The sequence below is a fragment of the Sciurus vulgaris genome (genome assembly GCF_902686455.1).
Source record: "Sciurus vulgaris genome assembly, chromosome: 16".
NCBI lineage: Eukaryota > Metazoa > Chordata > Mammalia > Rodentia > Sciuridae > Sciurus > Sciurus vulgaris.
The window spans coordinates 69,121,613-69,134,449 of NC_136477.1; the positions used below are offsets into that span (position 1 = coordinate 69,121,613).

The 12,837-nt window shown below is 31.6% G+C and overlaps 1 protein-coding gene across 1 annotated transcript in view; it reads left to right on the forward strand.

The window, feature by feature from the left end:
- The window catches only part of LOC306646875 (ankyrin repeat, SAM and basic leucine zipper domain-containing protein 1-like), a 31,260-nt gene extending 20,726 nt beyond the window's left edge, over window positions 1-10,534 (forward strand). Inside the window, exons 8-10 of the mRNA XM_079115634.1 lie at window positions 5,494-5,599; window positions 6,385-6,498; window positions 10,108-10,534. Coding sequence (XP_078971760.1) covers window positions 5,494-5,599; window positions 6,385-6,498; window positions 10,108-10,260 — 373 coding nt within the window. The 3' untranslated portion in view covers window positions 10,261-10,534. The remainder of the gene's footprint in view (window positions 1-5,493; window positions 5,600-6,384; window positions 6,499-10,107) is intronic.
- The last annotated feature ends 2,303 nt before the right edge of the window (window positions 10,535-12,837 follow it).

Consider the following 12,837-nt stretch of genomic DNA (forward strand, 5'->3'; position numbering starts at 1 on the left):
CTTTTCCTGCTGTTAGACTTAATGACAAATTTTTTTCTTTTAAAAATGACATTGAACAAATGGAAAGTACATTTTCATAACAGCATGCAAAACAAGTCTTTGATTTAATAATAAGGTAAAATTCCTGGAATATATGTCTGCTAGTTTTTTTTTTTTTTATTCAGCAGTTTTAATAAGTGACCCATGCAGAATTCTGCACATACTTTAAGTCTATTAAATCCCACAAAGAAACTTCATACTGGCAACCCTGACAGTATACAAATAATATCAAAAAATTTAATTTGCAAGTCAGTTTATAGAACTTGGCATACTTCTTCACAGAAACAATAAAAAATGTAAACAAAATGAACAAATATATTCAAAGTTCATTGATTTTAAAGTCTTTTCAAATGATATTCTTCACAATGTATTTAAAGGAAGGGGAAATGGCTATGAGGTAAACTTCACAATAAAGTTTTAATCTGGTAATATACATTATTCCTTGGAAGACTTCTCTAAATTTTAAAATGGTATGGAAATCCATTTGTTTATAATAGTTACAATGTTAGCTTTAGAAAAGCTGCCCTAGTGATGATACTATTACATTTTTGAGTATTACATTTTATAGAATACTGCAATTCACTGGCTGTTTATTCAATAAAATTTGTCTGTACAGTTATATTCCTGGCAGTGAAGAATAAAACTAACATATACATCAAGTTCTTCTGGTCATTCTGATGTGACCAGGTATGGAATCACTACTGTAAATCATGGTTTCTAATTCCCCATATGTTTTCAAAGACCATATGTAGAAACCACATATCCACTGACATTTCTGGTACTTTAACCTTAAATATACAATCCTCATTTATAACATTATTTCTGGGGAGAAAAGAAAAATGGAATATGTTGAAATAAAAAATAGTACTTGGCAGTGGAAAAATGTTACTATTTTAAAGAAACAAATGAAATACTTCAAATACATTTAAGAGATGAGGAAATGTCATAATAATTATGTTTCTAATTTTTTATTTGTTCTAGTTAGTTGTATATGACAATAGAATGCATTTATACATTTTGATAGCTCATACATAAATGGAGTGCAATTTCTCATCTTTCTGATTATACATATTGTAGGATCACATCAGCCATGTAGTCATATATGTACATGAGGTAATAATGTTCGTTTCACTCTACTATCCTTCCTACCTCCATTCCCCTTCCCCTCCCTTCTATACCCTCTACATAATATACAGAAATTTAATTCTTCCCTTCACCCCCAACATTGTGAATTAGCATTTGCATATCAGAGAAAATTTTTTGCCTTCAGTTTTTTGGGTTTGGCTTATTTTGTTAGCATGATATTCTCTAACTCCTTCCATTCACCAGCAAATGCCAGATTTTCATTCTTCTTTAAAGCCAAGTAATATTCCATTGTATGTATGTTGGTTCCATACTTTAGCTATGGTGAATTGAGATGCTATAAATACTGATGTGACTGTGTCACTATAGTATGATGATTTTTCAGTCCTTTGGGTATAAACCAAGAAGTGGAATAATTGAGTCAAATGATGGTCCCATTCCAAGTTTCTGAAGAATCTCTATATTGCTTTCCATAGTGGTTGCACAATTTTGCATTCTCAATTGCAATGTATGAGTGTATCATTTTCCTCACATCCTCAGCACTTATTCTTGATAAATGCCATTCTGACTTATGTGAAATGAAATCTTAGAGGGGTTTTGATTTTCATTTATCTAACTGCTAGAGATTTTCAACATTTTTTCATATGTCTGTTGATCAGCTGTTTATCTTCTGTGAAGTATCTGTTCAGTTTCTTAGCCCATTCATTGATTGGGTTATTTGTTTTTTTGGTGTTAAGTTTTTAAAAATTCTTTGTACATCCTAGAGGTTAATGCTTTATCTGAGGTGCATGTGATAGATTTTCTCCCACTCTGTAGGCTCTCTCTTCACATTTATTGGTTGTTTATTTTCCTGAGAAGAATCTTTTTAGTTTGAGTCCATCCCACATATTGATTCTTGATTTAGCTTCTTATACTTTAGGAGGAACAAAAATACTAGAATAAAATGTGTACTATAAGAAAATATTACAGTAGAATATTTTCATTATTTTAGTTATTAATACCAGTTATTTTGGGGTGATAAAACTGTTGATGCTGGAATTATTTTCAGATATTCTACAATGACTACATAGTACCTAAATATAATGCTTTTATTGTAGATTTTAAGTTTTATCTTAATGCTTGACTTCAATTTTAAATATGGAGTATTATATTAGTCTGCTTCATTGTGTTATAACAAATGATTTTTAAATCTCTCTCAGTTCTAACAGTGAAGTTTATTTCTTGGCTATTATTGATCAGCTCTGGTACCTCTCCCCATTGTTAGATGAGAACAGGCGAAAGGAACAGTCCCAGTCTGTGATAAGCTCTTTCTATGGCAAAGGAAAAAAAGAAATACACTAGTCAAGCAGCACAAACAGTAGGCCAGTTGGTGACTTTTTAAGCTTGTTTTCAAAAGTCACACAGTGACTTCCAATCATATTTTATTTGACAAAGCAAGTCACATGACCAAGCCTCATGTTACTGGGACCTAAGGTATAATCCTCTGACAAGGATGGGCCTGGTTAGAGTTAGCTTAGTTAAAACACACACACACACACACACACACCAGCTAATTTGATTAAATAAACCATACCTGTGTCATATTTGCTTATTTTGAATAAATAGGTGCAAAATTATTGGGGCTGTCATACAAAGTTCTGTAGATTATATAATGTGTGGTTTTGATGGGGAGGCACCATTCATATGTATATGATAAAAATGGTACTCTGAAGAGTTTGTTTTGTGTGATTTGACTGTCTGTACTAAGTGGCTCTGAAAATAATGTCAAAAGAAAGGCATATATTTTCTTTACATTGATTAAAACTGTGATTTTGCTAATAATATTTGCTTATTTGACTGGAGTTCCTTACTGAGTCCCTTCCTGTTTTTATAATAAGATCTGATAAATTAATATTCCACATGTATATCTGTGAAACATCTACTAGAATTACATAACTGATAGCGTTTGATATTTCCAGTGGCAATTCTGAATGGATCCTAATTTCCTTGAGTTCATGAAATATATTTCACATTAATAAATTATTTGTTGAGTGGTTTTTATTTTTAATTGGTAATAAACAAAATTTGCATATTTAAAGAGCACTAATATCTGTTATAAGTATATATAGATATCACATGGAAACAAAAATACAATTAATTAGTGCTATTGCTTGGGTAGCAATAATGTCTTATATTCTTTAAGTTCTATCCTTTCTATAGTAAAGATCAGAAAGGAAATGGAATAAAAAATTACATGTATATTGAAAATGCTTTTATACTTTCTTTTCCTAAGTAATATAATTTTTTTATTATCAATTTGCTTATCAAAAGCAACTGTAATGTCTTTTTCATTGTGACATATATATATATACATATTATGTTCATAAAGTTTATATTTTATAAATAATATTTCCAACCTAATTTTTCAAGCTAACAGATAAGACTTTTCTTAAATTAAAATGTTATATACTTTCTTGTAAGGGGTCTTAAAGTTTCCTATTAATTTTACTGACCTTGCTTGCTTCTGATAACCTATTCTCCTAAAAATTTTGTAAAAGCAGCTTTCTATGCTCTACAATGAAATAATTCTACATCTAAGAATGTTTGGGTTTAAAAGTATCATTTGGTTCTGTAGTAGATTTTGTGTACATTTTTATTTTAGTAGATACTATTAAAGCCTTCTCCACTGAGGTTAGCTCATGAACTTGTCAACTCTTAATGTTAATAATCTACTTAATTCTTGTCATTTTGCTAGAATATAGCATTTTGTATTCCCATATTTATTATTTCAGTTTTTGTTTCTTTTTCTCTGAATTAGCTGTTCACATCCTTTGTTTACTTAATTATTGAGTTGTGTTTCTTGGTACTATTCACTGTAAATTAGTTTGTGTTACTGAAACTAATCTAGTCAATAGCATCTTCTCTTAGCCAAAATCGGTAGTTACCTTATTTAATGTGCTTGACCTTTTTGTCTTGAAATCATTCCCTGTATTGTAATTCATAGCAACTGTTAACTCCTTATTTTCTTCTACTTCTGAAGCTACTTTTTCTTTAATGTCTTTTTTGTTCCAGCTTGGTCAATTCCCCTCTCTTCACAGCATGCCCTTGTTCTCTGTGATCTTTGTGACCATAATTTTGATTTCTAATGTTGACCAAATCACAGACATTTCTAATTATTCTTGTGATTTGTTATTATGTTCACAAGAAAGGCTGAGTTCCAATTAATGGTTAGTGGAAATAAACATGTAATTTTTTTCCCATGGAACTCACTGAACCTCTGAATTGTATGTAAACTCATGAGTCTGTAGACCTCAGAATAAATATCCTTGGAAGACCTGCATTATCTTCTGCTTACTAGTGGTTGCCACCTGCCTCTCATCCTAATTGCAGTCATTACCATAATTAAGTCTGCTTGAATGCCAGCTGTTTTAAAGACAAAATGCTTTATATTGTCTCCTGCAGTCCTTCTGAAAGTCCTGTTGTCACCATTCTAGAGATGTGGAAACATTTGGCTCAAGATTAGGCTTGTGTGGGATCATAAAGCTAGTAAATGTGGAAGTGTGGAAGTTGATTCCAAACTGAGCTTGAGTCTTGATGCAAGAGTCTGTGCTCTTAATTATTATGCCATGGTGTTTTCTCTCCATCCCCTATTGTCCTTGCTATCCTTCCCCAAATTCAGTTCTCTGCTTGGCACCAATTTTAATGGAAAGCAAATAACAGAATCATTCCAGATTCTTCCTCTTATTTTGCTTGCAATCTATCATGAGGTTTTTGAATTTATTATCCTAGAAGTTTCTTAAACTATCACTTCACCTCCTCCTTCCAATGAGACTGTCAGATCCTTAGTTTAAGCTTCATCATCTCTTTGATGCATCTTTCTGTTAGTCTCCAATGATTCTCTCTACTTTTGTTTTTGTGTTCCTCTAAGCCACATCCCTCTCCTAATAAACTTTCTTCTACAAAAGACTGATTTTATACTTTCTTATTTAAAATCCTTTAATAACTCAGTTATAGATCTCACTTATAAAGTAGTATTAACATTAGTGGTTGTTGGTGAGGTTTGGAAGAAATAATATATATAAAAACCAGTGGTGTCTGAATATAGGAGATATTCAAATATTGGTTCTTTTATCTTTCTTCTTCATATGTCCCTTCAGGTAACAATTTTATAGATGTGTGTCCACATTCATCTTGAAATATGAGATCCTTAAGATTTAAAACTTATTTTTCACCGTTTTTTAATTGTTATAATTCAAGGCCTAATTCAGTTCCTAATACATATTACTAATCTATAAACATTTTTTAAAGGATCTGTTAGCTATAACTAGATTTTGTATCTAACCCAGTAGAAGGAATGATCTTAAGTGTTTTTTATTTGTTTCCTTTCTTTAGTGGTGATGAGTTCCTCAACTTTCTTCTGAAATTAAACAAACAGTGTGGCCATTTAATAACAGCTGTAAAGAATATCATTACTGAATTACCTGTAAATCCTCATAAGGTATTCTACCAAAATTATTAAGTGAATAAAGTCTGAACGCTGAAGAATACTCCAAAAAAGTTCATGATAATTCAGTAAAAAGTTCTGATCTGGTAAAATATCAGTTCAATGTAATATCAAATTAAGTAAATTAATTTAACATTATTCCTTTGCATACCAATTAATTGGAAAATACTGTGTTCTCACCCATAAGCAAAGGAAAATGAATAAGACCAAAAATTAAACCAATCCCTGTAATGAACTTCCCATTTGTTCTTAAAGGGGATTTAATTGTTTAAAATATAAAGTGACAGGAGACCCAAATGAAAGTTGAAACAGAACAGTGTGTTGAGTGTTATTAAAAAACTATTACCAATATAAAGTTGTTTTAGTGAGAAAATAAGTGACCTGCAAAAACAAACATTTTTTAGTTATTCACAGTTGTTTTAGCTGTTTGTTGTAATAAAAATTTTTAAATGGATTTGTTTTCCTATGATCTTATATAATATTAATATGGGAATCATTTATTCATATATTAATTTCCATGTTATATGTACCTAGATTTAGGAAATACATTTAGCAAGCTAATTCAACTATTTATACAAAATTACTGAATTATTTATATACAATTACAACATATATAAAATTATTGACTTATTTTGGTGTCAGGATTTATCCTGAAAAAAAAAAAAGCCTTCTCAATTATGTAATTTAGTGTATAGAAATTTTGTGTAACCATTGTGTATATAAAGTGGAAAAAAAGTTGTTTCTATTATTTACAATGTGACTTTTGAAAATATTAACAGATTGTACTGGAATGGGCTTCTCCCCAGAATTTTACTTCAGTTTGTGAAGAACTTGTTAGTAATGTTGAAGAACTGAGCGAAGAAGTTTGCAAACTAAAAGACTTAATTCAGAAGGTATATGTTTAACATTAAAAGGGGGGAGGGTAATTATGGGAGATGTTTCACAACAAAAGATGCTAGACAGTGGAGCAGTTCTGGTGAGAGCAGCAAGTGGAACACAGAGACAAGTGGCTAAGGACAGTTTCCAAAGGAAGGAATTCACACAACAAACAAGCTTTGCTGGTCATTAAAGAAATGCATTCTACAGAAGCACATCCTTTTCATGTTTTTGATCAGCAAGGGAAAAGGTATTACCCCAGTGATACTCTTTCTAGTTAGAGTTCACCAGGCTAATATTCTCAGTGAAACTGGTGGCACACCTTTCAAAAACATTCTTGCAAGATGTGGCAAGGACAAAATAATTTCTGTCTTCAGTAGTACTTTATTCCAAAATTGTTTGTACCATAAGTGTCATATACTGGGAAAATAATTTGATAAATTATGGTATACTTGTTTATTATAATGTGCACAGCCAAAGACCAGGTAGGTAGCTTAGGGCTGTAGAGTCCATGTACATGCCCAAGGCTCTTGGTTCAATCCTCTGCACCAAAAACAGAGAAAAATGATGTTCAGCCAGTTAAAAAATTAATGAAGGTCAAGTTCTTAGATTGTTAAAGATAGGAATTTCTATTGATACATTATTTATGTGTAGCTATGTAGTTGTAAAAGGCCAAAATGAAGTATACCTCTGTTAATACAATTATGGATGAAATATTCCTTCTATTTGCCAGACTCTATATTAATTTGTAATTTAACTTGTGTTTTTTAAAGAGTGTGATGCTTTTTGGTTCTGCTTTTGTATTCATATAGAAGTGTGTATTTTGTTTTATGAACAGTTGATTTAAAGAAAATTGGCCGTACCAAGATCTAAACTTCTGAATTAGGAATGCTTGTTGAAGGAGAATAGAGTAGAGGAAAACATTTAGAGGCATCTAAGGAACTCACTTCTGAGTTCTTCATATGTATTTAATGAAAAAAAATCTATTTCTATAAAGATTTTGTGATGTATATTACGTGAAAATTAGGTTATATATTAAATTTTACAGCTTCATCCTGTAATTCAATGTGTTCACTAATATTTTATCAAAAAAGGTATTTTCCTCAATATAAACTTTATACATGTCCCAGGTAATTTGTCATTCTGACTATAACATAAAATTTAATCAGAAGGAGTCCTTAAAGTGAGAATAAAAGAAGTTGTGAAGCAAAGTCTACAAAGTAATGGTGGGGAAATTATATTGTAAATGGGGAAGTGAGCAATAAATTTTATAATTCTTTGAGAAAGTAACTCCTTGTCAATGAAAGAGGCATCTTAGAAGTTATGTTCTGACTTTATTCATTCACCTAACATAGGACTGCCTGCTGTATGTCAGGCCTCTCTTCTGCATAAGCTAGGTAGAGCCTGAACTGACTGAGGACAAAAATTATTGCTCCATTTATCTCTAACTTATCTAGAAGAATTTATTTTAACTTGATGTGATATTTTTCAGGGGGATCCAAGGAAAACATGAAAGGATTTGTGTACAGAAATTTTCTACAAAGCATCGGCTTTTTAAAAATAATTTTTCAGTTGTATATGGACACAATACCATTATTTTATTGCTTTCTTTTTATGTGGTGCTGAGGATCAAATCCAGGGCCTCATGTGTGCCAAGTGAGCGCTCTGCCACTGAGCCACAACCCCTGCCAAAAGCATCAGCTCTAAAAGTAGGGAATTCCCTAAGACATACTTTCTTCAAGGTTTATTATTAATTTGATTTCTCCAGTTCAAAGTTATAAAGATGGGATGGATAAGTGGGGAGAGCTTATGGATCCCTTGAGATAAAATTGTGGAGAGAACCAAAGTTTTCTGAAATGAAGGAAATTAAGAATCATTGATTTAGAGACCTTGACTTTGAGACATAAATAATGCAATCAGGTATCATAACTTTTATTTTGATAATGTGTATCGGTAAAGAGAATTATCATCTTTTTTTGGTACTGGATATTGAACTCAGGGGCACTGGAGCACTGAACAACATCCCCAGCCCTATTTTGTATTTTATTTAGAGACAGGGCCTCACTGAGTTGCTTAGAGTCTCATCATTGCTGAGGCTGGCTTTGAACTCTCAATCCTCTTGCCTAAGCCTCCAAGCTTCTGGAATTATAGGTGTAAACCACTGCATCTGGCAAGATAATTTTTATCTTTCTTTAGCTACATAGAAGGCCTTCTTTTATAGTGACCTTATGTATCTATAATTTATAGATTTCTGCATAAGGACTAGCCTTGAAAACACATTTATTAGTTTATAATATTGTCAGATACAGTTCTTTGGGCAGAAAAATCTTAATTTTTGAGCAAGCTATTGAATTTTTTTTCTTTTGATTAGTTTTCAAGTAGTAATTATAATGGGATTTAACTTAGGAATTGTTATGGCTTCCAGGTTTGGAATATATTATTATGCTTGTTAAATTCATAATATTTCAAAGTTTACCAATAATAGCTGAAGAAGATTTAAAGGAAAAAAGAAACATAAGTTATCACAGTAAATCTGCAGAGGAAACAGAGAGGGTGGGGGAGGTCAAGGCTAGACTTTAACACCACATCACTCTCTTTCAAACCAGCACAGTGACAGCTCCTGTCAGAAAGGGTCATTCTAAGTAATTGGTTAAGAAAAGGAATAACTGTCTCAGGATTCAGTAAATGGAGCATTAGTGTCGAAAAGGAACTTGCTGAGTGAAGCCTTTTAGAAGTTACACCAAGATGACAGTCTTGATGAGATTGACTTTGCAGTTTGTTTTTCTGCTATAAGTTTAAATTTAATTTTGCAGGCTTTTTAAGTTAAATATTTACACTGTAGAATTTAGAAGTTATTACTTCTGGTGGTTTGAAGGTAATTATATCACCATTTCCACACAGGATGTTCCTAATAAATAATGCTTTTTAAATCTGCCTGATTCTTTTTGTCTCCAGGATCTTTTGGTTTCTGCTTATTCTCTTCCTGCTGACCCACACAGCAGCCATTTTTCCTTTCCTTTCTCTCTCCTTTCTGCCCTCATTCCTCTTTGCCTCCCTCCCTGTCTCGCTTTTACCCCACCTCCACACTGAATGAGGCTTCTTTCACACATTATTTGTAAAAGGACCACTTCAGTTTTTGTTGACATGTGTTTCTGCAATTATATTTAAATAAAGTATTTCATTTATAGCATAAGCATCTTTTCTTCCAATTTTTGTTCAGTTTCATCTATTGTAGATTTGTTACAAGAATGGTTCACTGTTTTTTAAGACATTAATTGATATTTAATATGAAAAGAAATAGGTATCAGTTGTTATTCCTTACAGGTAAAATACAAAATTTATGTTATAATTAAAAAAACTTTATATCAGGACTTAGAAACACCAGTTTAAAATGTGATAATCTGTGAAACTATTTCTTTTTAATGTAAAACTAATAATTTACATTAATGGGATGATGGTGAAGAACTGTATATCAAGATGTGTTCACTTTAAATCTTCATTAGAATCTTGAGTTGCCTCCCTCTGTATCAAGTGTATTAATATGGCCATATTTTTCAGATCTTAAAAGATGTCTTATATTCAGTTTTTTTTGTATATTAACTCTTTTTTTCCATTCTAAATAATAGCTGCAAAATGAACGGGCAAAGGATCCAACTCGTATACCATTAATGGAAGAAGTATCTACATGGAAGAGTAGAATTTTGAAGAGGAAAGCTATTACAATATGTGGATTTGGGCTGATTCTTTTCATTTGTAAGCTAACATTTCAGAGAAAATAACCCTAATATTTGTTTTAAAATTATGTACATTTTATTCAAATTATCCCCTTATTGCTTTTAATCACCATCTGTGGTACAACATCACTTCATTCTTTGCCTATACTCCATAGGAGAATTATGAAAATTACGAAGGAGAGAATTTTTCTTTAGAAAGTGATTTTTCAATTTGAGTTGTGAATATAGTTTATTATATTCTGTTAATTTTGATCAAGCAGTAAATTATACCTAATCATTTAGTTTGAACACACAAGTAAATCACAATCAAAATAAAAGTTTTATCTAATTTTCTTTTATTTTAAAGTGTGTTCAATTGTCATAGATAATCTTAGAGACTTTGTAAAGAGTTCATAAGTCAATAGCTTTACTTTAGTCCTTATTTACCCCTTCTATTACTACAAAATAATAACTTTATTGCTGCATTTTTTAAGTTATATTTTTAGGATATTATTGATTTTGAAAACATTTCAGAAAATGCAAAGGTTGAAGGTAGGAAGTAAAAGTTTTTAATTGTGGTTTAAGTACATAGGGAAAATATTCCAAATGTAAAGTACAAAAGCAGAAAATCAGAATAATGTGAAAAACACAAAGTACATTAGTATTTTCCATGTAAAGTATTTCTGAAATATAACCGAAAATAGGTATAACATTTTGAGGGATATTCTAAAAGTGGAATTTGACGTATATTTTCTCACATCTAAAATAAGGTTTATTTTATTATAATCAAATTATTGATATTCAGGTTTAAAAAATGAAGTGAATGAAAAAACAGTCCCAATTTAGCAGGCAAAATGGTATTTAAATTTTGCATACTTAAAGCAGATGAAGTTATCTAAAATTGCTTGAGAAGTAAATTCATCAAGCAAAGAGAAAGAATTCTTGAAAAAATTCGTGATGATTTTAAACTCTTTTTTTCTGTAACTTTGAAAATGTGGAATGTGTACTGCTCTAAAATAAACTGATCATATTGTAAAAATGTATTGGTTTTTTTCTTGGGAAAGGGATAGATGGACAGGTCAATATTTGTATGTCTGTGATAAGCCCTTCATAAATATTTTATTTACATCATAGGATAGTGTCATGAGGAATAAATTCTATTTTATAGAACTTGAGTCTTAGAGACACTGTTGAAGTAAATTGTTGAAATTCACATCACTAAAAATACCAGCTGGGAGTTTGTTCAATTTATATTGTTTAAATTCAAATACCATGCTCTTTCCAGCATTCATTCACTCATTCATTCAAATACTGACCACTTCCCATTTTAGGAAATCAATGATCCCTGCCCTTAATGTAGAACTTACATTTTAATACAATAAAATACAAAGCATAAGATACCATAAGTACTTTTTTTATAAAAATTATACAAAGTGAAACAGGAAAGTGCAGGATGAAGGTAGTATTTTAGAGAGCAGTGAGGAATGACCTCACAAACTTCAGGTCTTTTGTGAGAAACAAAATATGACAGAGCAAGGGCTTGGGTTATAGCTCAGTGGTGGAGTGCTTGCCTGACGTGTGAGGCACTGGGTTTGATTCTCAGCACCACAGATTAGTAAGTCAGTAAATAAATAAATTAAATAAATAAAGGAACATTGACAAAAAGATTATAGGGCAAACCATGCAGACATCTGGATAAGTCCATTCAAGAACACAAACAGGCAAAAATATCACTATAATGCTGAAATGCTCCAGAAACTGCAAGGAACCCCAAAGGGCTACAGTCACTGAGTGACTAAAGCAAATACTAATTCAGAAACAAGAGGAACCTCTTAGCTTTAAATTAAGTGAACTTAAAAGCCATTGGCACATTTTCGAATAGAGAACAGATATGATGTATATTTTAAAACCACCTCTCCAACTGCTACTTTAAAACAGGCTAGGCATACAGTGTGGAAGCTGTGGGACTCTCAGTGACTGCTACAGTGAGTTAGCAATGCAAACAGTGGAATCAGCTGTGCCCAATACAGGCTTTTAAAGAACTGATAGGTTTTACTTACAAGCAAAAACCAATAGCCTAAGATAACATTTTTGGCTTTAATAACCAGAAGGATAAAATTGGCACGTACTGAGATAAGGAAGTCTCTGAGACAAAGTCAGAGCAATTACAAGGTTGGAGAAGGAAAAGATCTGAATAAATAGTAAACATATTAGAAATTCAGGAGAGAGCAGAATATAAAAATTAGAAATTTATAACTTGAAAAATACGTCTGGTCTGAATTAGATACCAAAGGAGTGATGTAGGCCAAGAACTGAGTTTGAGGGCACTGACATTCATAGGATGGGAGACAAGGAGAACTGGGGAAGACTGAAGAGTGGGCAAATGATGTTAGAAAAAGGCCAACAACCTCAAACTTATGGGCCTAATTCAGTCCAACAGGTGGTTGGCAGCATTAATCACAGAGAAAAGTAAAACTCAAGGAAATAAAGTAGTTTAGCTATAGAATAAAACTCACATTGATAGTTAAACTGTAAATTAGTGAAAGCTATCTTGGAAAACTGGTGGTATTCACTAAGTTTTACACATTTTCCTGATGACCCAGCAGTACTACTCCTAAACATATGCCTAGAAAAATGAATTGC